Source organism: Lontra canadensis, unplaced genomic scaffold, assembly GCF_010015895.1.
Source record: "Lontra canadensis isolate GAN:19392208 unplaced genomic scaffold, GSC_riverotter_1.0 scaffold12, whole genome shotgun sequence".
Lineage (NCBI taxonomy): Eukaryota > Metazoa > Chordata > Mammalia > Carnivora > Mustelidae > Lontra > Lontra canadensis.
The window spans coordinates 20,585,196-20,611,704 of NW_022631006.1; the positions used below are offsets into that span (position 1 = coordinate 20,585,196).

Here is a 26,509-nt window from a genome sequence, read left to right on the forward strand (position 1 = left end):
GGCTTTAACCCACTGAGCCACCCAGGCGCCCCATGTGGACATTTTAACAGTATTTGTTCTTCTAGTTCATGAGCATGGAATGTCTTTCTATTTGGTTGTGTCATCTTTAATTTCTTTCATCAATGTTGTGTAGTTTTTGGAGTACAGGTCTTTTATCTCCTTGGCTAATTTGATTCCTTGGTACCTTGTTCTTTTTGGTACATTTGTAAATGGGATTATCTTCTTAATTATTGTCTCTGCTACTTCATTATTGTGTATAGAAATAAAGCAGACTTCTGTATATTAATTTTGTATCCTGTGACTTTACTGAATTCATTTATCAGTTCTAATAGTTTTTTGGTGATGTCTTTAGGGATTTCTGTCTATAGTATCATGTCATCTGCAAATAGTGACAGTCTTACTTCTTCACCAGTTTGGATGCCTTTTATTTGTATTTCTTGTCAAGATTGCTGTGACTTGGACTTCAGGTACCATGTTACCAAGTGGTGAGAGTGGATATCTTTTTCTTTTTCCTGATTGCAGAGAGAAAAGCTCTCAGTTTTTCACCATTGAGTATGATGTTAGCTGTGGGGCTTTCATACATGGCCTTTATTATGTTGAGGTGTGTTTTCTCTAATCCCACTTTGTTGAGAGTTTTTGTCTTGAATGGATGTTGTACTTTGTCAAATACCTTTTTCTGCATCTGTTGAAATGATCATATGTTTTCTGTCCTTTCTGTTATTAATGTGATGTATCGTGGCTTAATTTGTGAATATTGAACTACCCTTGCATACCTGGAATAAGCCTCACTTGATTGTGGTCAGTGATTTTTTAAAATATATTGTTGAATTCAGTTTGCTAATATTTTGTTGAGGATTTTTGTATCTATGTTCATCAGAGATACTGTCCTGATCATATAGTTTTGGAGAGATATTGGCAAAGATACAATTTTCTTTTTTCATAGTGTGTGGTTTTGGTATCAGGTCAATGTTCATTTTGTAGAAGGAATTTGGAAGTGTTCCTTCCACTTCTATTTTTAAAATAGTTTGAGGAGAATAGGTATTAACCTTTTTTAAAGGATTTTATTTATTTATTTGACAGAGAGAGAGAGATCACAAGTAGGCAGAGAGGCAGGCAGAGATAAAGGGGGAAGCAGACTCCCCGCCAAGCAGAGAGCCCAACATGGGGCTTGATCCCAGGACCCTGAGATCATGACCTGAGCTGAAGACAGAGGCTTAACTCATTGAGTCACGCAGACGCCCCAGGTATTAACTCTTTAAATGTTTGGTAGAATTCACCTGTGAAGCCATCTGGTCCTGGACTTTTGGTTTGTGGGAGGTTTTTTTTTTTGTTGTTGTTGTTTTTTTAAGATTTTATTTATTTATCTGACAGCACAAGTAGGGGGAACGGCAGGCAGAAGAGAGGGGGAAGCAGACTCCCCACTGAGCCAGGAGCTGGATGTGAGGCTCTATTCTAGGACCCCAGGATCATGACTGAGCCACCCAGGTACCTGGGATTTTTTTGATTACTGATTAAATTTTCATTGCTATAATCTGTCAGTTCAAATTTGTACTTTTTCCTGCTTCAGTTTTAGAAAGTTACATGTTTCTACAAATTTATCCATTTCTTCTGGGTCATCTATTTTGTTGTCATATCATTTTTGGTAGTGTTTTTTTATAATCCTTTATATTTCTGTGGTGTCAGTTGTTATTTCTCCTTCATTTCTGATTTTATTATTGAAGTCCTATCCCTGAGTCTGAACAAATGTTAATCAATTTTGTTGATCTTTTCCAAGAGTTAGCTTCTGACTTTATTGATCTTTTCTTCTTCTTTTAAAGTCCCTAGTTCATTTATTTCTGCTCTAAATTTTTTTAGATTTATTTTATTTGTCAGAGACAGAATGAGAGAGAGGGAGCACATAAGAGAGGAAGTGGCAGGCAGAGGGAGAAGCAGGCTCCCCGCTGAGCAAGGAGCCCGATGTAGGACTCGATCCCAGGAGCCTGGGATCGTGACCTGAGCCAAAGGCAGATGCTTAACCCACTGAGCCACCCAGGCTTCCCTGTTTATTCTGCTCTAATTTTTATTACTCCCTTCCTGTTACTAGCTTTGTTCTTCCTTTTCTAGCTCTTTTAGGTGTAAGTTATATTGTCTATTTGAAATATTTCTTGTTTCTTGAGGTAGACCTGGATTGCTGTGAATTTCCTTTAGAGCTAATTTCGGTACATACAAAAGATTTGGATGATCTGTCTATTACTGAGAGTGGCGTGTTAAGATCCCCTACTATTAGTGTATTCATATCAATATGACTCTTTATCTTGGTTAATAGTTGGCTTATGTAGTTGGCTGCTTCCGTATTGGGGGCATGAATATTTACAATTGTTAGATCTTCTTGGTGGATGGACCCCTTAAGAATGATGTAGTGTCCTTCTTTAGCTCTGACTACAGTCCTTAAAGTCTAATTTATCTGATACAAGAATCGCTACCCCAGCTTTCTTTTTGAGGCCCATTGCATGAAAGATGCTTCTCCATCCCTTCACTTTCAGTCTGGATGTATCTTTACGTTCCAAATGGGTCTCTTATAGACAGCATATGGTCAGGTCCTGCCGTTTTATCCAACCTGCAACCCTGTGCCATTTTATGGGAGTGTTTAGGCCGTTCACTTTGAGAATGATTATTGAAAGATACGTTTTTATTGACATCATGTAGCCTGTAAAGTTCTTGTTTCTATAGATTGTCTCTGTAAATTTCTGTTCTGTGTCACTCTTGGGTTCTTTCTTCTTTTGTAGGACCCTCCCTTAATATTTCTTGTAGTGCCAGCTTGGTGGTCACATACTGTTTTAAACCTTGCCTGTCTTGGAAGCTCTTTATCTCTCCATCCATTCTGAATGTCAGCCTTGCCGGATAAAGTATTCTTGGCTGCATGTTCTTATTTAGTGCTCTGAATATGTCTTGCCAGCCCTTTCTGGCTTGCCAGGTTTCTGTGGACAGGTCTGACGTTATTCTGATGGGCTCCTCTGTACCTAAGGAATCGCTTCCCCCAGCTGCTCTCAGAAACTCTTGTCTAAAATTATGATTCGTCAGTTTCACAATCAAGTGCCTTAAGGTCTTTCTAGATTCTTTGATCATTGTGCTTTCATTTTCATTTGTTTCCATGTATTTTTTTAAAGATTTTCTTTATTTATTTGACAGAGAAAGAGAGAGTACCCACAAGCAGGAGGAGTGGCAGGGAGAGGGAGAGAGAGAAGCAGACTCCCCGTAGAGCAGGGAGCCTAATGCGGGGCTCAGTCCCAGGACCCTGGGATCATGACCTGAGCGGAAGGCAGAGGCTTAACCCACTGAACCACCCAGGTGCCCCTCCTTGTTGATTTTCTATCTGGATGATCTATCCATTGATGTAAGTAAGGTATTAAAGTCCCTGACTATTTTTTTTTATGATTTTGTTTATTTATTTGAGAAAGTGAGAGAGCACAAGTGGGGGAGGAGCAGAAAGCAGGGGAGAAGCAGTCTCTTCGCTGAGCAGGGAGCTCTACACTGGGCTGATCCCTGGACTCCAGGATCATGACCTGAGCTGAAGGGAGATGCTCAGCTGACTGAGCCACCCAAGTGCCCCAAAGTCCCTTACTATTATTCTGTTACTGCCAGTTTCTTTATTTCTGTTCATAGTTGGTTTATGTGCTCCTATGTTGGATGCATAGACATTTACAGTTGTTATATTCTCTTGTTGAATTTTTCCCTTCATCATTATGTAGTGTCCTTCTCTGTCTTTTGGTACAGTCTTTGTTTTAAAGTGTATTTTGTTTGATAGAAGTATTGGTACCCCCAACTTTCTTTTTGCTTTAATTTGCGTGGTAAATGTTTTCCAGCCATCCACTTTTCAATCTGCATGTCTTTTTGGGTCTGAAGTGAGTCTCTTTTAGGCAGCATATAGATAGGTCATGCTTTTTTACCCTTTTAGTCCCCCTGTGTCTTCTGATTGGAACATTGAGTTTATTTACATTTAAAGTAATTATTGATAGGTCTGTACTTATTTCCGTTTTGTTATTTGCTTTATGGTTGTTTTGTAGTTCTTTTCTCTACTTTTTTTTCTTCTTGAGTTCTCTTCCCTTATGTTTGGATGGCTTTCTTATTGTTATACTTGGATTCCTTTCTCTTTTTTTAAATGTGTATGTGTTATAGGCTTTTGATTTGTGGTTGTCATTAAGGTCATATATAATATCTTTTTTTTTTTTTAAAGACTTTATTTATTTATTTGACAGAGAGAGATCACAAGTAGACAGAGAGGCAGGCAGAGAGAGAGAGGGGGAAGCAGGCTCCCCGCTGAGCAGAGAGCCCGATGCGGGACTCGATCCCAGGACCCTGAGATCATGACCTGAGCCGAAGGCAGCGGCTTAACCCACTGAGCCACCCAGGCGCCCCTAATATCTTATGCATATAGCAGTTTATATTTAGTTGATGGTTGCTTAAGTTTGGACACATTCTTTTTTTTTTTTTTTAAAGATTTTATTTATTTATTTGACAGACAGAGATCACAAGCAGGCAGAGAGGCAGGCAGAGAGAGAGGGGGGAAGCAGGCTCCCCGCTGAGCAGAGAGCCCGATGTGGGGCTTGATCCCAGGATCCCGAGATCATGACCCGAGCAGAAGGCAGAGGCTTAACCCACTGAGCCACCCAGGCGCCCCAAGTTTGGACACATTCTAACAGCACTAAATTTTTACTCTTCCTGCCATGTTTTATGTATACGATGTCATATTTTACACTTTTTTCTTTTTGTAAATAACTTGACTGACTTTTATAGATATAATTATTTCACTGCTTTTGTGCTTTAATTTCCATTCGGTTTTTTTAACTACTTTTTTTTTTTTTTTTTACATATTATGGGTTTTTTTTTTACATTTTTTTAAACTACTACCTTTATCACATGTTTACATTTACCTGGGAAATTTTTTCCTTCAGTTAACGGCCTTTTCTTTCCACTCAAAGAATTACTTTAACATTTGTTGTAAGGCTGTTTTAGTGGTGATGAACTCCTTTAACTTCGGTCGGGTGAACTGTCTCTCCTTCTGCTCTGAATGATAGCCTTGCTGGGTAGAGTATTCTTGGTTGCAGTTTGTTTCCTTTCAGTACTTTGACTATATCATACCACTCATTTCTGACCCACAGAGATTCTGCTGAAAAATCAGCTGATAGTTTTATGGGGTTTCTCTTGTGTGCTACAGTTTTCTCTTCTCTCAGGGCTTTTAAAATTCTCTCTTTATCATTGCTTTTTGCCATTTTAATTATGTGTCTTGGTGTGGACCTACTCAGGTAATTTTGTTGGGGACTCTCTGTGCCTTTTGGATCTGAATATGTTTCCTCATATTAGGTAATTTTTCAGTTATTATTTCTTCAAATAATTATGTGTGTGTTGTGTAAAATGGTGTTTTATTAAAGCATGGTGACAGGACCCATGGGCAGAAAAAGCTCCTGAGCTGGGGTCTTGAGGAGTGGCTCTCAGATAAATTTTCTGTCCTCTTCTTTTTCTCCTTCTTGGATCCCCTTAGTGCAAATGCTGTTATACTTGATGATGTCAGTGAGTTTCCTTAACCTGTTTTCATTTTTTATTATTATTTTTTCTTTTTGATGCTCAGCTTTGTTGCTTCCATTATCCTGTCTTTCAGATTGCTAATCCATTCTTCTGCATCCTCTAATCTGCTGTTGATTCCCTCTAGGGTATTTTTTATTTTAATTGATGAGTTCTTCATCTCTGACCAGTTCTCTTTTATATTTTCTATCTCTTTGATGAAAGATCCTCCATTCTTTTCTCAAGTCCAGTGAGTATCTTTATGAACATTACTTTGAATTCTTTATCAAGCATATGGCTTACCTCCATTTTATTTGCTCCTCTCTGATTTTGTCCTGTTTTTTTTCATTTGGGACATACTTCTCTGTCTCCTCATTTTTCAATTCTCTGTTTCTGTCTGTTAGGAAGAAGAAAATGACAGTTCCAAAATATAATATGTCACTGTTTCCTTGATCATTATGTAGATGCTTATCTTTATTTCCATATTTGGGGTAATACTAAAATTTGTTGGCCAATACTTATTGGCCAGTGTTCTGCCTTTATCCATGGTATTTGCATGGATAAGAATAATGTCGGGGCAAGACTAATGGAAACTGGGGCTTAATGAAAGTGAACAGATTTTGTATTTTATCTTATTTATTTCATCCACATTGAATCAGTGACATTGATTGCACTGTGAAAGCCAGTAATTTACAAACCCACAAAATGGAAAATCAATATTTCACAGAATAGAAAAATCTTCCCCATGCCTTTTGTTTTATAATGGGAAAATAAGAGGTCACAACTCATTGATCTTAGTGCTTTAACAAGCTAATAGCATTTCATGCTGATTTTATTTTGAACCAGCAGGAAAATTACATCATAAATAACTCAGCGTTATTCAAAGCAATTAGTATTAAAGGGAAAATGCAGGAATTGGAAGCTGGTTATCTATGAAATATTCAAATGTTAGGAGAATTCTTCTTTGTTTATCTGTGTCAGTGTGGTCACCATAATTATGACTCTTGGATTTGTAGAACATGATACAAAGCAAAGAAACCTTTCATCCAGTTTTCAGCAATGTGGCTAATGAAGATTCAGGCACAGAAGGCCTGGCTTGCTTTAGTCACTGGGAAATGCACATATAAAATAGGCCTCAGCATGAGAGATAAATGGAATTTAAAATCATTCTCCCTATTACTTTACTCTGGATTTTTTCTTTCTTCTCCTCCTCTTTCTCCATCCTCACTTACTACTTGAGGGAAATGGAAGAGGAAAGGATAAAAAGAGAAGTGTTAGGATTTGCTTTCTGGAAGGTGTTGTTATTATTATATTTTAAAGATTTTATTTATTTAATTGCCAGAGAGAGAGAAAGACAGCTAAAGAAGGAACACAACAAGCAGGGGGAGTGGGAAAGAGACTGGTAGGCTTCCTGCTGAGCAGGGAGCCTGATGCAGGGCTTGATCCCAGGACCCTGGGATCATGACCTGAGCCAAAGGCAGACTCTTAATGCCTGAGCCACCCAGGCACCCCTGAAAGGTATTATTTTTGCCCATGTACACTTCATTACGAGTACTTCCAAAATCTTGTTACATCTGCAAGGCTCTTAAATGCCGCCTGCTGGTTTCTGTCTTGCCTTGCAAGGAACCATATCAAAGTTCAGGGTCTAGATTGAGGTGGTTTCAGTTATCAAGCTCCTTTCTTGTTACCCATGTGCCAATCTAATTTTGTCTTACTTACTCCTTCCCTCCTTCCTATGGACCTCTTCATTTCTAGCATTATGTCTGAACACGTATTTCATTTTCTTACGTTGTCAGTTGGCGTGATGGGCTTTGTGTAGTAACTCATCTTTTCAATGCCTCTTGTGATCTGTTCTCAGTGTTGCTGTGATTTTAGATCCATCACTTCCTCATAGAGCCTTCCTGGCCTTGGCTATCTGTTTTTGACCTTGTCCTGGATTTGGCCGCCTCCAGCTTTTGTCCCATCTGCTGCCCTGGCTCTCCTAGTTCCAGCTCCTCACTCTACAAACAGCCATCTGTTGTTGACCTTCTTTTTCACGGAGATGGGAGAAAGTGGTGAAGGGAATAGGGCAAGTCTACTGTAGAGCACATTTAACCTCTACAGTAGTGGGATTGTGGCCCCAGATCAGTTAGAATTAAAATACTATTCCTTGCTCTTCATCCTCCAGTCTCTCTCCTCCCCAAATTCAGCTACAGAGAAAGGAATGGAATTTTCAACTTTCGATCAATGTCATTGTCAGATTGTGTCAGATCATAAGGAGTAAGAGACTCCCCATTTCCGAAATCATATTCCTCCATCTCACATCAGACATGCTGGGTCCCCACGGACTGAAGCAGAGTCAGGCTCACTTTCCTTTCTTAGCCCTCTAATTATCTTGCCCTTGTGTTCTTTGGAAATATTTCCAACATAATTTTCTCTTTCAGACTGCTTAATTATAGTTACTGGAACAGAGGGAGAATAGAGTGATGAGTATTCTGTGTACATTCACTAGACTAATTATGGTATGGCATGCTGTATCATTGTCAAGTGCATCTCTCCCAAACCTCTCTGATGCTGTGCATTGGCAGTGGGGACATAGTAAACATTCAGCTTGTTGATCAGAGGCAGCTGACTTCAATAGGTGTACCTACAAAATTTGGTACACAGGAAGCAAGATTCTGGTGATTCTGATAAAGTAATAACAAACTTCAAGCTTTTATTTATTCATTTATATTAACTAATAATGAAGAAACTCCTAGGTAAGAAAGTATGATTGGTACTCAAGAGGGTCAACGGAATTTTCAGATAAGGTTCTTTCTTTTCGGGCTTCATAATCTTCCAGTATTTTAGGGGAGGCATAACCCCTATAGGCTGAATGCAATATGAGTGGTACAGAAGATGTGGACCCTGCCTTCCTAGATTACAGGCACAACCCAATAGAGGCAAGGATTTCTTAGTGAGGTAGCCTGTGTTGTAGCTGCTCAGGGCAGTGAACTACTTCTCCTCCCACCCAATCAAGAATGGCTTGTTTGGATGCAGATGCTTAATGATATTAGGTAATTTGTTTTGTGCTCTTCTCTGGAAGCTTTCTCCATATATGTGTGGAGGAGGAAAAGGAGCTTGGGCTTCTTAAAGGGTTGTATGCCATTGTCACAGTTAAATGGACCAATGACAGACCCTTGGCATGACTTTTTAGGGAGGTTAATACACATAACGTGAAAGATCAGAGAGCAAGGTATTTTGTGAGGCTGTGAACATTTTCTAGTTGATTTATGTGGAAAGAGTTTGAGTAGTTAAAAAAAAAAGGAGAGTTACCAACTTCAGATTCTGTATGTTTCTTCTTCTTTTGTACTTCCGTGTGTATCTTGCTGTGTGTTAAGAGATGTGAGGGACAGAGCTTATTTCAGGGGCTTTGTGACTCTCCAACAAGAAGAGAGTCCCTAGGATCATCTTGTCTTGATTGGGCACTACAGTTTGCCTTACCATTTTGGGTACCACAGTTGCTAAAACATTTGTGCATTTGCTGTAGACTCACCTAAAATCCTTTATGCGACTTCCCAGGAGCTGACTGGAAGAGGCCATCCCTGAAGTCTTTTTATCTATTCCTATGTATTACTAAAGTGAATCTTGTTAATATTTTATCTGAATTATTCATTGTGGACAAGTATTCCAAGGAGAAATCATTCAAGGTTAGATTGGGGATATATATTTCATGAGATGCTTTTCATTCAAAGTGATTATTTAAAATTCACCATGAATTTTAATAAACTTACTGCATAGCTTCTTCCTGCTAATTCAATTCCTACTTAATTTGAGCCTCCCTTATCATTTCAGAAAAACCTCTGGAATCAAATTAATTGTAACTAAAGTAACAATTTTTTCATGCTAATAGAGATCAGCTTAAATAGAGTTGGGCAGATATTTGATGGTTTAATCATAAGTTATAGCAAATTGACTCTTCATTAGTGAGGGAGAGGCTCAAATTTTTAGTTGGGGAGGAAGAGCAAATTGTATTGAAAATCACCAGACTCAGTGCTCTGGTATAAGCTGGTTTCTCCCTGACATTCTTGTTGGCCATAATTCTGATACTGGTGGCAAAAAAAAAAAAAAAATTACTTGTTACCAGCCACTGCTGCCTCTCTGGGTAGCTGGGAAATTTACCCATGTAGATTAGAGAAAAATTTTTTTTCCTTTTAAATCAGAATAAAATAGAATATTCTTTTAAACTCTCCTGTGGAAGTGTGAACTTTCACAGTACTTAACGGTGTCTTGTTCTGAACACAGTTTGCCTTCTCTCCACTGAGGAGTCTTTATTCCCCTCTGGGCTTTCCCTCTCTCTCCCTTGCTTTCTCTCAGTCTTTCTTAGGAAAGGGAATTCTCAAACCTAAGGGTTTTGCTTGGGCAGCAGATTTCAGGGTTCAGAGAAAAACATGGATTTGACCTTAGATTTCCAGGTTCATTCCATTCTGTCACGATGCTACAACTTTGAGTAATAAGTGTCCAGCCACCAGAGGTTGTATCTTCAAGGTCTTAGAGGCTAATATATGATGTTGGGAAGTTTGGATTTTTTCTTAATGGAAACACTTGAATGCTTTTGGTAAAATGAATCAAGTTACTTTTGTACCTCTGCTCTTCTTTAAGATTTTATTTATTTGAGAGAGAGAGAGAGCAGGGGGAGGGGCACAGGGAGAGGGGAGAGAATCTCAAGCAGACTCCCCACTGAGCAGGGAACCCAACTCAGGACTCTATCCCAGGACCCTGAGGTCATGACCTGAGTGAAGGCAGACACTTAACCAACTAAGCCACTCAGGCACCCTTACATAGCTTTTTAGTACTCATTATTTTAATGCCTACGATATTTTATCAAGTTTTATCATAAATTTACATAGCTATTATCTTAGTGAACACTTGGGTTTCCAGCTCTTTGCCATTATAAAAACATTGTAATTAGCATATTTTTGAATATAACTTTTCTTGTATTCAATGAATTTGTTAGGATGAATTTGCACATGAGATAACTATGTCAAAGAGGATGTGTATATTTTATTTTATTTTATTTTTTGAGTATAGTTGATGGTATTAATTAGCTTCAGGTGTTCAGCTTAGTGATTTGACAAGTTTATGCATTATGCTATGTTCACGGCCATTGTTGCTACCATATGTCATCATACAGTGCTAGTACAATATCATTGACTGCATTCCTTTTTTATTTTATTTATTTTCCTTTTATTCCCGTGACTCATTAATTCCCAAACTGGGAGCCTGTTCCAGTTCCCTCTCCCCCTTGCCCATGCCCAAACTTCCACCCTCCTCCCCTCTGACAACCATCAGTTTGTTTCTATTTATAGGTCTGATTCCTGTTTTTGTTTGTTTTTTATTTTTTTTAAGATTCCACGTGAGTAGAACCATATGGTATTTGTCTGTCTCAGGCTGAGTTATTTCACTTAGCTTAGTATCCTCTTGGTCCATCCATGTTACTACAAATGGCATGATCTTATCTTTTTTTTTTTTTTACGATTTTATTTATTTGACAGACAGAGGTCACAAGTAGACAGAGAGGCAGGCAGAGAGGAGGATGCAGGCTCTACATGGAGCAGAGAGCCCGATGCAGGGCTCTATCCCAGGATGCTGGGATCATGACCTGAGCTGAAGGCAGAGGCTTTAACCCACTCAGACAACCAGGTGCCCTGATCTTATCTTTTTTATGATTATGTTGTATTCGTGTGTGTGTGTGTGTGTGTGTACACACCACATTTTCCTTAATCATTCATCTATTGATGCACACTTAGGTTGCTTCCATATCTTGGCTATTGTAAATAATGCTGCAGTAAACATAGGGATGCATATATTTTTTTCAAAGTAATGTTTTCATTTTCTTTGGGTAAATATGCAATAGTGGAATTATTGGATCATACAGTAATTCTATTTTTAATTAATTTTTTAAAGGTTTTATTTATTTATTTGTTTGAGAGAGAGAGAGAGAGAGAATGAGAGAGCATGGAGAGGGAAGGGTCAGACAGAGAAGCAGACTCCCTGCAGAGCAGGGAGCTGGATGCGGGACTGGATCCTGGGATTCTAGAATCACGATCCGAGCCAATGGCAGTCGCTTAACCAACTGACCCACCAGGCGCCCCTATTTTTAATTTATTGAGGAACCTTCACACCTTTTTCTACGGTGGCTGTACCAAGTTAAAATTCCCACGAACAGTGTATGAGGGTTTCTTTTTCTCCACATCCTTGTCAGCACGTTATTTGTCTTTCTTATTTTAGCCATTCTAACTGATACAAGGTGGTTTCTCATATGATTTTGATTTGCATTTTCCTGATGTGAGTGATGTTGAGCATCTTTTCATGTGTCTCTTGGCCATTTGGATGGTGGATTTTTTAGTTGGATTTTTTATGGGTTTTTTGGTGTTGAGTTTTGTAAGTTCTTTATATATTTTGAATGTGAACCCCTTATCAATATATTATCTGAAGATGTCTTCTCCCATTCACTAGGTTGTCTTTTATTTTGTTAATGGTATCCTTTGCTGTGCAAAAGCTTTTTATTTTGATGTAATCTTAATACTTTATTTTTTATTTTGTTTTTCTTGCCAGAGGAGACATATTTAGAAAAGTTCTGCAGCCGGTGTCAGAGAAATTACTGCCTATGTTTTCTTCTAGGACTTTATGTTTTCAGGTCTCCCATTTAGGTCTTTAATCCATTTTGAGCTTAGTTTTGGGTATGGTGTTAGTAAGTGGTCCACTCCCATTCTTTCGCACGTAGCTGTCCAGTTTTTCCAGCACCATTTATTGAAGAGACTGTGTTTTCCCATTGTATATAGTCTTGCCTCCTTTGTCATAGAATAATTGACCATATAAGCAAGGATTTATTTATGGGCTGTCTATTCTGGTCTGTTGATGTCTGTGTCTGTTTTTGTGCCCACACTATGCTGTTTAGATATTGTAGCTTTGTAGTACATCTGGAAATCTGGGGTTGTGATACCTGCAGCTTTGTCCTCCTTTCTCAGGATTGCTTTGGTTCTATGGGTGTTTAGTGGTTCCATAGAACCATAAAATTTCATAGAAATTTTAGGATTATTTTTTCTAGTTTTGTTCAAAATGCTATTGGTATTTTGATAGGGATTGCATTGAATGTGTAAATTGTTTTGGGTTATGTGGACATTTTAACAGTATTTGTTCTTCTAGTTCACGAGCATGTAATGTCTTTCTGTTTGTGTCATCTTCATTTTCTTTCATCAGTGTTTTACAGTTTTTATAGAGCACAGGTCTTTCACCTTTTTGGTTAAATTTATTTCTGGGTTTTCTGTTCTTTTTGGGTACAGTTGTAAATGGGTGTTTTAAAAATTTATCTTTTTGCTCTTCCGCTGTTAGTATATAGAAATGCTACTGATTCTGAGTATTAATTTTGTATCCTGCCACTTTTCTGAATTCGTTACTACTTCTACTAGTTTTTGGGGGGAGTCTTCAGAATTTTCTATGTTTTTTTTCTTGCTATAAATTACTGTTTGCACAAATTCATGTTTTTTTTTTCTTTTGTGGGTTTTGAAACAAATTCATTCTAAAATTTCTGAGATTCCACTTTTGATTTTTAGTACCTTTGCAGTTTCATATAGCTTCCAGCTCATAATAAAATGTTGGCTAATATTTGAGTGCTTACCGACATTGTCTTAAAGTCATTTTATGGATTTTGCTTTCATAACAACCATGTAAGTATTATTACTATTTCTATCCTGTTTATTAAAACGAGGAAACTGGGGTTTAACAAAGTTAAATAACTTGGCAGAGAATACAGAGTTGGTAAAGGTCTTCTGACTCCAAAGCCTGTGCCCTCAATAATGTCTTGCTGACTTCAAGCTGTTTAGATAATTGGATTTAAAGCATTATCAGGCAGTGACCATTACTTTTGAGATTTTTTATTTTTCTTAACCATGCCAAGATCATTGATTCCTTTTTTAATTTTCTTGACCCTTTGTGGTTTTTAATTCACTTTGGTGCTCTATTAAGATATATCATGGTGGGGGGTGCCTGGGTGGCTTAGTCAGTTAAGCATCTGCGTTCAACTCAGGTCACGACCCCAGGGTCCTGGGATCCAGTCCTGCATCAGGCTCTCTGCTCAACAGGAGTCTGCTTCTCTCTCTCTCTTTGTGCTTTCTCTCTCTCAAATAAAAGAATCAAATCTTTTTTATAAGAAAAGATCTGTCATGTTTGTGTGCTGCTGCAAGATTTCTATGGGGCGTTTCGAATATTCTGTTATGGCTTTGATGGATTCTAGAAGCAGGACTCCACCTGGAGAAGACACATCCTTGATCTGAGACCTCTCATGTGCAGCACAAGTAGAGGCTGGACGTTCCACAAAGTGGCAGATCTTGGGGCAGCTCCTGCCCATCTCACCCTCCAGCCCCCACCAGGGCAACAAGGCTTTAATGACATTGCTGACTCCAGATATTGGCAAGGAGAGTGGAGACAAGCTGTGTGTCCTGTAGGCCTGAGACGACAGCTTGGAGTTTGCTATAGCTGCCTGGAGGCGATCGAACCAGGCCCCCGTCCTGACCCACGAAACAGCCTGCTGTGATTCTGCTGAGAAGCACTGCCCAGGAGACCTCCATGAGTTAAACCAGGTTATTCTTCTTGGCATACTCCATCCTTCCTTTTGGAACTCGAAGGCCCAGCAGTCCGGCTTTGTTTCTCAGTCCTGATTACTTCCAAGTCCCTCTGGTGAATTGCCCTCTTGCATCTTTATACAGGACCCCAGGTTTCTTTTCCTCTGGGCCAGGCTCTCACTCTTTCTCCGTTTGTCAGACCTCTCCTTTGTGCAGCTCATGATAACTGTAACATAGAACATTAGAATACAGAATATAGAACACTTACCTACCACATATTATGGGCTATGAGCTGTTCTCAGTGCTGTTCGTCAATATGTTTCATTTAATGCTCATGTTGTCCAGTGGATGTAGGCATTGTTAGTGTGCTCACTTCACACATGAAGCTGAGGCACAATCAGTTTAATTTATCCAGTAACACACAGTTCCTAAATAGTAGAGGTGGGGCTTGAATCCAGAAGTCAGGTTTCAGGGTCCATGCTCTTGTGCTCTTAGTCATTAAAATATCCTGCCTCTCCCTAGGATAAAAATTTCCCTACACATACTTAATCTTTCTCAAAATGGACCTTCAACCTTACTGTCTTTTATTTGCATATGAAGTGCAACAAAGTAATAAATGTGTGCCTGGCTAGGCATTTGGAATAATTTCTGTTGTTGTTAAAGATTTTATTTATTTATTTATCAGAGATTGGGAGAAGGAAAGCACAAACAGGGGGAACGGCAGGCAGGGGGAGAAGCAGGCTCGCTGGTGAGCAAGAAGCCTGATGAGGGGCTTGATTCCAGGCATCCTTAGAATACTTCTAACCAAGGAATATAGCTTCCCAGGGAAAAATAACTCCCACAAATGATGTGCTTATAGGTTAACATTAAAAGTCATATGAGTTTCACCTGGGTGGCTCAATTGGTTGAACATTTGCCTTTGGCTCAGGTCACGATCCCAGAGTCTGGGAATTGAGCCATCAAGTACTACACACAGCAGAATAATCTTAAAAACTATAAGCATTTTGGGGCACCTGGGTGGCTCAGTGGGTTAAAGCCTCTGCCTTCAGCTCAAGTCATGATCCTGGGATTCTGGGATCAAGCCCCACGTCAGACTCTGCTCAGCGGGGAGCCTGCTTCCTCCTCTCTCTTTCTGTCTGCCTCTCTGCCTACTTGTGATCTCTGTCAAATAAATAAATAAAATCTTTAAAAAAAAAACAACTATAAGCATTTAAAAATATGATTACAGGGATGCATGTGTGGCTCAGTGGGTTGGGCGTCTGCCTTCAGCTCAGGTCATGATCTCAGGGTCCTGGGATCGAGCCCCGTGTTGGGCTCTCTGCTTGGTGGGGAGTCTGCTTCCCCCTTTCTCTCTGACTGCCTCTCTGCCTACTTGTGATCTCTCTGTCAGGTAAATAAATAAAATCTTTTAAAAAATATGATTACATATTAAAGAAGGAACAGAAGCCCATGGTAACATAACTGGACACTGGGAATCAAGAGTAGGCAGTTCTGCTGGTTATAGATCTAAATTCAGATTTCAAAAGGGTTAATACTCAAGAAGCTACTTTAAAAAGTATAATTTGATTTGATTATTTTCAGATGAATTGAGAATTGATAAAATGGAAGGTAGACCTGAGAAATACCACCCAGCTGTCAGGAGAGGATGAATTGATGGAAAATACAAACGCAAGGTCAAGAGATATAACCAATAGAATGAGGCCTAATATAAGTCCAGTATGGGTTCCAGAAGCAGAGAATAAAGGGAAAGAGGGTAGGGCAAAATTCAGAAAGGCAGTGGTTGAAAATTTTCTAGAAATAAGGAAAACATAAATCCTAGGATTGAAGAAACATACCAAATTCCAAACATTTTAGTGAGATTGTAGAATTTTTAGCAAGCATATTTGGAAACCAACTCTCTCCTATGCCTTTTGTGGGGGGTCATTTAGCTATGTTTATAAAAATGTGTAAGTATTTTGACTGAGAAATTCTGCTTCTAGGAATTTGTCCTCAGTAAATAATCAGTTTAGTTGCCAAAGATTTATACGTATAAGGGTGTTGATCTCAGCATTATATTTTAGAGATAGATATATTGGAAACAGCTTTTAAAAAGCTCACCAGTATGCAAAGAATGAAATAAATTTGGATATAATTGTGAAAGCACTGTTGGGTTTATGTAGCTGGTAAAATGATAACAGATTTATTTTTATTTATTGTCCTAGAAAGATGGTTGATATGGTGACAAGATCTAGTTAAAAACCAGTGAGCAGAGGCGCCCAGGTGGCTCAGTGCGTTAAGTGTCTGCCTTCGGCTCAGGTTATGATCTCTAGGTCCTGGGATCGAGCCCTGTGCCCTGCATGGGTCAGTGCTCAGCAGAGAATCTGCTTGTCTCCCTCTCGTTCCCCCCACCCCCAACCGCTCATACTCTTTCTGGCATGCTCTCTCTCAAATAAATAAGTAAAATCTTAAAAAAACGAAAAACAGTGTGCATAGGTTGGTCCCACTGGCATAAACAAAAGTCTGTATATATAACAAAATTTTGATAGGGTGCCTGGGTGGCTCAGGTGGTTAAGCATCAGCCTTTGGCTCAGGTCATGATCCTGGGGTCCTGGTATCAAGGCCCAGATCAGGCTCCCTGCTCAGCAGGGGAGTCTGCTTCTCCCTCTCCCTTTTCCCCTCCTGCCTCCATCATGTGTTTGCTCTCGATCTCTCAAATAAATAAAAAATCTTTAAAAAAAAAAGTTTGGCTGTTACGCTGAAATTAAAAAAAAAAAAGTTTGGAAGGTTATGTAGTTTAAGCTTACAGAGAGTTACCACTAGGTGGGTAATTTTTACTTATTTCCTTTATTATTTATTTTTACTGTCTTATTTATTCTTTATTCTTTCTCTCTTTATTCATTTTCTGAATTTTCAAAATTATGGGTTGCCTTAATAATTACAAGAAACAATAAAGTGTTTCACTTGGGAAACACAGAAAAACAGCCCCAAACAAAAATGGTGCCCTGAAGTTCTAGACCTCCCAAGTAATTAGAGCAGTCCTAATGACCAGGGTATAAATTATATTATACAATAATCAGAACTGTAATCCGGAGAGCAAGAATCTTGGGTTTCATTCTCTTTTGTTTCATCCTTCCTTCTTCCCTGTGCAGCTTAGCTTTCAGTAAGACACTCTATTTTTCTGTTTTTTTTTCCTCCTCTTCATAAAACAAAATATATACTCCCAGTGTACTTTATGGCTATGACATGAATGAGCTCATTTTTAAAAACTGGAAATAAATGGATTGCAGTTAATTAAAATCTGTCTATCCTTTCTGTTTTGCCAATGGTGGTGAGCAGCTGGGAACGATGCCACGAGTTGATGAGCATAGATAATAAAAATTGGTCAGAGATGTCATCCTTGTATGTCTCCTCTGGTAGGAAGAGGCCATGTTGAGAAGCTGAGCAGCAGACTAGCACTGATTACTGACCAAAGAAGGAGTTCCTTAGGGCTCCATAGAGATTATAATTAGAGCTCAGTGTGACTTGGCATGTTTTTGCTTTCAGTACTGGGGAAGGGCTCTCTTTATATTTGGAAAAAAAAACAAACAATGAGTACATTGAGATGCTCGGTATGGTGAAGGCTGACAGTGAGTGGCTGTAGGAGTGCTCCCTGGCTGTTATCTGAACTTCCTACTGAGCACATAAAATTAAGGTGCCCAGGTTTTCTACTGTTCTTATTCGGTTGGGCTGAGACCTGGGAATCTGTATATTAAAAGCTTCCCAGGTGATCCCAATGATTATGAAGATTTAAGAACTGTAGGTTTGTGGCATGGTTTAGTAATGGAAGGTGTCTACGCCACACAAAATATTTATGTTTCTCAGTACCCGGTCTTCCTTTTTTTCCTTATCTTCTTTTCCTATTCTCTCACTTTAAAAGATGATCAAACATGTTATGTCTTGGGTTACCTGGGTGGTTCAGTAAGTTAAGCAGCTGCCTCTTGATTTTGGCTCAGGTCATGATCTCAGGGTGGTGAGATTGAGCCCCGCTTTGGGCTCCATGCTGGGTATGGAGCCTTCTTAAGATTCTTTCTGCCCCTCTTCTCTCTCTCTTCCTCTAAAATAACAATAATAATAATCATAATAATAAAATTTGTCTAAAAATGTTGTTTACTGATTTTCGGGTATGTAAATGCTGTGTGTATTTACAGGACCACTAAATGAAGTTGTGGACCCATGGCCCGGTATCTGGAATCTCTCCTAAATAGTGTTTTGGTATCATTGTGTATGAGTGTGAGAATATGCATGTCTGTCCAAATGTCCTGTAGATACTATTTACCAGTATCTACTATCCTAAAGGTGATACGTAGCTTTCAACCTAAAATCACGAGACATAAAAAGCAAGAAAAATAACCCACTTCAAGAGACAAAGAATCAAAGATCTTAACTCAGGTATGATCCAGGTATTGAAATCATCAAATATAGAAATTTTTAAAACCATGATAATCCAGGATAATCTCCCTGTCTTAAGGTCAACTGAAGAGGAACCTTAATTCCTCTTTGTCATGTAACCTAATATATTCATAGTTGGCAGGGATTAGGATATAGACATCTTTGGTTGGTTGGGCATTATTCTGTTTACCACACAAACTACATGTAATTAGAATCCCAGAAGTAGAAGTGAGAGAGAATGGGGCCGAAGAAATACTTGAAGAGATAATTGGCTAGCCAGGAATTTTCCAAAAGTAATAAAAGATCTCAAACCATAGATCCAAGAAGATCAGAGTGCCCTAACCAGGTGTGTACACACACACACACACACACACACACACACACACTCTTCTAGCACATCATATTCAAACTGCTAAAAACCAAAGAGAAAGAGAAAATTTGAAGGAAGTTAGAGAAAATAGAATACATGCAAAAGAACAAAGGTAAGAGTTAAGGCAGATGTATTATCAGAAACTATAAAATCCAGAAGACAATAAAGCAACTTCTGTCAAGTACTGGTGAAAAACCACCCTCAACTCAGAAAATTATCCCCAGCAAAAATTTCTTTCAAAAGTGAAGGAGAAAGGGGGCGCCTGGGTGGCTCAGTGGGTTAAAGCCTCTGCCTTCGGCTCAGGTCATGATCCCAGGGTCCTGGGATCGAGCCCCACGTGGGGCTCTCTCCTCAGCGGGGAGCCTGCTTCCTCCTCTCTCTCTCTCTGCTGCCTCTCTACCTACTTGTGATCTGTCTGTCAAATAAATAAATAAAGTCTTAAAAAAAAAAAGTGAAGGAGAAAGGAGACATTTTTGACAGACTTCGAGAAATGAGTTACTTGCAGACCTGCATTACAAGAAATGTTGAGAGAAATTTTTCAGGTAGGAGGAACATGATACCAGGCAGAAACTTGGATATACACAAAGAGATGAAGATCTCCCAAAGCGATTAAAGGGAAGATAAATATAAAAAGCTTTTTTCTTTTATTTTAAATTACTCTTAAATTAAAATATATTGCTGAAAATAAAAACTTCAGCAATGTATTTTGGGTTTATAGTGTATATAAAAGTAATGTATGACAACAGGAGTAGAAAGAGTGGGAGGAAGGAATTAAGAATACAGTGTTAGAAGATTCTTACACTACATGTAAAGCAGTATAACAGAATTTGAAAGTACACTGTAATTAAAGATGTAAGCAGTAAACTCAGAGAAACCACTACAAACATTTTTAAAAGATGTGTAAATAATAAGACAACAGTAGAAATAGAATGAATTCTAAAATATATTCAATTCAAAATCAGGATGATAAAGAGGAAAAAAGGAACAAAAAATGGGTAGGACAATAGGAAACAGCTGACAAGATGGCAGATTTTACTCCACCCATATCAATATTTACATTAAATGTAAATGATCTAAACACAAAAGAGATTGTCAGATCAGTTAAAGAAGAGCTAACTCTTTGCTGTCTATAGGAAGCCCAGTTTAAGTAAAAAGGCTAAAAACCATTCATATTATTATCCGGCATGTTAATTAAAAGCGTTTACTAACATTCTTTTTACATAATTCTTTTAACTTAAGAGACTCCGTTTTTGTTTATTTTCGGGGGAGGGGGTGTTTGCAAACTGAAGCAAAGAAGAAATTTAAAATTCCAATATGCACAAAGTAGTTGTTCGTTCTCTTTCTTCTATTATGGAATGGTATGACCTAATTTGCTTAAAATTTTGCTCTTATATTACATGGTGTTTGCTGAGAGTAAACATTCCTTTGTAGTCTTTCTAACCCTTGCTCATTCACTTTGGCCTCTGTCTTGAGAGTTTGTTGTCTTAGGATTTTTCTTAAAATTTAACGTTGCCTCCGGTGTTTATTTGCTTTTTTCCAAGATTCAATTTTTAGAATGTTCTGGGTGGTATGTTAGCTTTCTGGAAAAGCAGGACGAAGAATGTTTTCGCTGCTGTAAGTCTCTGGAGAAGTGGATTGTTGTTAAAGAGTAATTTATCTGTTTGCCCAGGAGGGTTCCCAAAAGCATACTCTTTTCCCAAGGTACTTTTGGAATATTTCATTTTGGTTATTAGTCCCTTTAACACAGGATTGTTATTCCCAAATATGCAAAGACTGCAAACTGCTTAAAAAGGACACCCACAGTCAGAATTTATTAGGGGCAAAATTTAGTTGCCTAATTATTTCCTTAAGGTCTGTCAAGCACTATCTGTGAGTAGTAGTTAATTGACATGTCTATGTCTTCAACATCAGTTATTTGTAAGTAGCAGGTACATGTGTAAAGAGAAATCTTTATTTGTATTTTAAATTGGGAAGAATGGTAGAGTAGCAGTAGTCCCAGGGAAGGAAGGTTTGTCCCAATGCCATCACCCTCTACCTCTTGGTCCCCTCTTGGTTTTGTGTGCTGTGTGTGTACTGTGTTGCTGTGCCCACAGCTTGGCCACTGAATATTGCCATGGAATCCAGTATTAGAATGTATAATGAGCATATATAGGGAAAGATAATGGGTACAGAACTTGAATTATTTCCAAGGGGGATTAGGTGATTTAGAACATGATCTCTAAAATAAAAAAGTATCCTGAGGTCAAATAGTGTATTACTTAAAACATATACTGAGTTATCCTTAGGATGCCTTATAAAGCTAAGAAGAATCTAAAGTGCTAATAAGGGACGCCTAGGTGGCTCAGATGGTTAAGCATTTGCCTTTGGCTCAGGTCATGATCTCGGGGTCCTCTGATCAATTCCTGCATCAGGTTCCCTGCTTGGCAGGGAGCCTGCTTCTCCATCTCCTTCGACTGTTCCCCCTGCTTGTGCTCTCTTGCTCTCTCTGTCAAATAAATAAATAAAGTGTTAAAAAAATTAAGTGCTAGTAAGATGAAATGATCAAATATGTAATTATTTTAACTTGTGTATTTATTTGCGTGCATGAATGTGTATGCGTATGCTTATGTGCTGACAAGTGTGAGTACGTGTGTGAGAGAGAGAGTATATATCAACATAACTTTTTTCTTACGTGTGGTCAATTAGAGATTGAGTGTGGATGCTCCTCTCCTGATATTGTGGTCTAATTCAGTTTCTTAGACCAGATAAGTCAGTTTTTAAGTGAGAGAGGTAGTTTAGAAAATGGGAAGAGCACAGGCTTCTTCAGCTTCAGTTTCTTTTTTCCTTTTTTTTTTTTTTTTTAAGATTTTATTTATTCATTTGACAGAGAAAGATCACAAGTAGGCAGAGAGGCAGGCAGAGAGAGAGGGGGAAGCAGACACCCTGATGAGCAGAGAGCCCGACGCGGGACTCGATCCCAGGACCCTGAGATCACGACCCAAGCTGAAGGCAGAGGCTCAACCCACTGAGCCACGCAGGCGTCCTCAGTTTCAGTTTCTTAATAGCCAAAGGGATTAGGCTCCAGATGCCACCTACAGCTTTATAAATAAGTGGAGATAAAATGTGATTATAGCAGTCTCGGGTTTTTTAATAAGTCATTGAAAACAAGTTTCTTCATTCACAAGTGTGAACATACAAATAAAATGTATGATTAAAGGTGTCTCAGTGGGTTAAGCCTCTGCCTTCTGCTCAGGTCATGATCTCAGGGTCCTCGGATCGAGCCCCACGTCGGGCTCTCTGCTCAGCAGGGAGTCTGTTTCCCTGTCTCTCTCTGCCTTCCTCCCTGCCTACTTGTGTTGGGTGCTTGAGCCACTGAGCCACCCAGGCCCCCGGGACAGGTTTCTTTAACTGGACTATTTCATGGTTGGGAGGTTACCAGAGTTTAAGATGCTTCAGCCAGATTCCAGTCTGTGCTTCAGTGGGAAGAAGCCAGGGGAAAAATTCCCCAAATCAGCAGAGCTTCAAGTACATTGTTACTGCTCAGCTTCTCACCCTGGTGACAGGCAAGCTGGAGGGGACCTGAGGTGGTGGTATTCGTATAAGGCCCTCTTACACTGAATAAATGTGTATATATTTACACTGCTCGTTTCTTCTCACTGAGGCAACATACCGATGTAGGGAAAGTTTGGGAGAGAATTTCCTGGATGGAGCTGGCCTACTTACCTAAACACAGTGGCTATTTTTTCCCCTTTGTCTGGCAGGTAAGAGGTAGCTATAGAATATTATATCGGAAGAGAGACTCATGACAGAAAGTTATGTCAACATCAGAGGCACTGAGGCAGGTCCTTAGAGTGACTGGCTACAGCCCGGAGCCCTGCTGGTCCTTTCCTGGCACTCTCATTCTTCTAAGTGAGGCTGAGCTGTGGGCTCAGTGTTAAGAGCACATTCTCTGAGCACGTGCACAGGAGGTAGAAAAATTCCCTTGGGGGAATTTCTGATAGACCCAGTGGACCTGGCTCTCTCGCCAGGTACAAGCTTTACTGGTAAGTTAGGCTGCCCTGCCTACCTGAAGACTGGGACCCTGTGACACTGTTGGGCAGGAGCTATCTCTGTTTAGGACTGGCATTTCTGAAACTTTCTTTTGGGGGCCAACTGGATCCAGGGTACTTGTTACCACGTGCGGATTCCTAGTTCCATACCTATTAACTGTGGTTCAGTATGTCTGGTAGAGCAATTCTGATGCCCAGTGAGGTTTGGGAACTACTGACTTAGAATATTCTCACATGCTATACGTACTACCAAAGGTATATGTATTTCTCTCTCTAATCTTTTTTAGGAGGTGTAAAACAAGATGTACACCATGGATACCTGAAATGAATTTGATGTTATATGGCAGTTATATTTCAATTAAAAAATACAAACCAGGGGCACCTGGGTGGCTCAGTGGGTTAAAGCCTCTGCTTTGGCTCAGGTCATGATCCTAGGGTCCTGGGATCGAGCCCCGAATCGGGCTCTCTGCTCAGCGGGGAGCCTGCTTCCTCTCTCTCTCTCTCTCTCTCTCTGCCTGCCTCTCTGCCTACTAGTGATTTCTGTCTGTCAAGTAAATAAATAAATAATAACAAAAAATACAAACCAAATTTCAAAGATAGTGCAAAAACAAGAATGAAAAGTATCTTATCAGTACTTTAAAAAAAAAAGATTTTATTTATGTATTTGTCAGAAGGAGAGAGAGAGAGCAGAAGCACCGTTGGGCGCAGGCAGAGGGAGAAGCAGGCTCTCTGCTGAGCAAGGTGCCAAACCTAGGACTCCATCCCAGGGCCCTGAGATCATGACCTGAGCCAAAGGCAGATGCTTAACTGACTGAGCCACCTAGGTGTCCCTCATCAGGACTTTCAAAAGTAATGATTACATGTTGAAACAATAATGTTTGTGATATAAAGTATATTCTTAAAATTTCACCTGCTTATTTTTGCAAAATAGGGCTGCTAGAAATTTTTAATTACATGTGTGGCTTGCGTCATATTTTTCTTGCAGAGTTTGGCAACATGGAGGTCGTTTGCAAATTTGGTAAGAATAGACTGCCTGAGATTAAGTAATATCTAGCAAATTCTTTGTATACCCAGATGAGACTGAGTCATCATCTAATACTGTTATGTCTAAAATTAAATAACAAAAGTCACCACCAAAAATCCTTCCAGCCTTTTTGATATGTACCTAAGTGATTTCATACTTTCACATAAATTGACAATAGAATATGTATTTACTTGAAATCCTTTGAAATCAACTCTCAGATGTGGTTTTCTGATCTTTTTTTAACCTGTTCCTTTCTTTCCTTTTTTTCTCTTCTTCCTTTCTTTTCATTTAATTTTTTTTATTTCTAATTTTAAAAACTTTTTTATTTTATTTTATTTATTTATTTATTTGCATATCTGGCCAGGAAACTTCATGGTGTTATGGTCAACTTGCCGCACAACCGTGTTCAAATCTGTCACCAACAGGTTCATTAAAAACCTGGCCTGCTCTGGGATTTGTGCCAGCCTGGTCTGCGTTCCCTTTGACATCGTCCTCAGCACCAGTCCTCACTGCTGCTGGTGGATCTACACCATGCTTTTCTGCAAGGTCGTCAAATTTTTGCACAAAGTCTTCTGCTCTGTGACTATCCTCAGCTTCCCTGCCATTGCCTTGGACAGGTAAGACAGGGTAGCTGGGGGTTCAACTTTTTTTTTTTTTTTTTTAAGTGCATTAAAAATTAGCATCACAAAGCAAAGGGTGACTAGTCCATGTTCCACATACTGCTTTGTAGTCCCCTAGTGGTCAGTAGAAAGAGAATGAATAGGGCACCTGGGTGGCTCAGTTGTTGAGCGTCTGCCTTTGGCTCAGGTCATGATCCCAGGGTCCTGGGGTGGAGCCCTGCAACAGGCTCCCTGCTTGGCAGGAAGCCTGCTTCTCCCTCTCCCACTCCCCCCTGCCTGTGTTCCCTCTCTCACTGTGTCTGTCTCTGTTAAATAAATAAATAAATAAAATCTAAAATATATATATATATATATATATCGAAAACAGATGCCTCACAAAAGACATGTTGATTGCACAGCAGCTAGGGAAAATAGGACCTTGAGAAAAGATGTAGCATGGGGATGGGTGGGGTTCATCACGAGGTTGCTGGAGCAGGCTGGATCTTGGTGTAGCTTCAGCTTGGTCGGAATCGTTGGTATTTGCCTTGCAATTTGTAGTAGGTGGCTCATCTGATTGATAACTCTGCAATTAGTGCTTTTTGATGTAGGATGAAAACATTTCTGGAAGAACAAGGGGACAATTCAGTGGTTATTTAACAAATGATTTGACAGCCCAGTTGGACCCGACAAGATAATTCTAGAATTCCTTTGGAGGACTGATTTCCAAGCCTTTATATTGTGGTGGTGGTGGTTTTCTCTTCCCGTCCTCTTTAAAAAGATGTTCACTTGGAAATGAATCACATCTTAGCTACTGCCCTGGTACATAATTGGATCAAATTGATCAGGGTCAAGTGTAAAGATCTCAGTCATCACCAGCTTTCTGTCTTCTCCTTTTGTTGTGAACACTTCAAGAATACAGTCTGAGATAATAATACATTTTAGAGAATAGAACTAAATAAGCAAACAAGAGCTGAGGAGTCTTCTGCATCTGTGAATACTTTTGATTTCAAGATTTGCAGAGAGAAACGTTGCTGAGGGGAAAGTGCAGGCTCTTCTGACTTTATCCCCATTGATATATTTTACTGGATTTTATTTTATTTTTTATTTTATTTTTTAAAGATTTTGTTTATTTATTTGACAGAGAGAGATATCACAAGCAGGCAGGGAGAGGAGGAAGCGGGCTCTCTGCAGAGTAGAGAGCCCGATGTGGGGCTCGATCCCAGGACGCTGGGATCATGACCTGAGCCGAAGGCAAGAGGCTTTAACCCACTGAGCCACCCAGGCGCCCCCATTTTACTGGATTTTAGATGAATTTGGAATTTTTACTTTTTTTTTTTTAATATTTATTTATTTGAAGAGAGAGAGCATGCACAAGCAGGGGGAGCAATAGGCAGAGGGAGAGGAAGAAGCAGGCTCACCACTCAGCAGGGATGCCCCCCACCCCAATTTGAGACTTGATCCCAGGACTCTGGGATCATGACCCAGGCTGAAGGCAGACACTTAACTGACTGAGCCACCCAGATACTCCACAAATTTGAAATTTTTAAACTCTTTATCCATTCACAACTATACCTTAATGACCTATGAGGGCATGGATTGCAGAACCAATCTATGGAGTCACTTAAGCTGCAGTCCTGGAACTCTGATTCGATTTGCTGCCCAGAGTCATCTGCATGGAGGGACACAGAGTCCCACAAAGTCCCCAGTGTACTCGAAAGAGACACTGACTCCTAACTTAAGAGAGGGGAGTCTGGAGCCCCAAGTAACTTTAAACCCTGCCTACACACTGCTTTTGTGCTGGGTTGCTTTGGGCAAAGTGACTAACCTTTCGGAGCCTAATGTTCCTCCACAATAAGAAATATTAAATGAGGTCGCCTGGGTGGCTCAGTGGTTAAGTGACTGCCTTAGCTTGGGTCATGATCTTGGAGTCCTGGGATCGAGTCCCGATTCGGGCTCCCTGC

The 26,509-nt window shown here is 39.5% G+C and overlaps 1 protein-coding gene across 3 annotated transcripts in view; it reads left to right on the forward strand.

Annotated features, from left to right (window-relative positions):
• Positions 1–26,509, forward strand: part of GPR176 (G protein-coupled receptor 176) — a 130,858-nt gene that overhangs the window by 98,950 nt on the left and 5,399 nt on the right. For 2 of the 3 annotated variants that reach the window (XM_032856875.1, XM_032856877.1), the window contains exon 2: positions 24,314–24,566. In XM_032856875.1, coding sequence (XP_032712766.1) covers positions 24,314–24,566 — 253 coding nt within the window. Of the gene's footprint in view, positions 1–23,910; positions 23,944–24,313; positions 24,567–26,509 lie in introns of all 3 variants that reach the window. The other variant, XM_032856874.1, reaches the window with a different exon arrangement.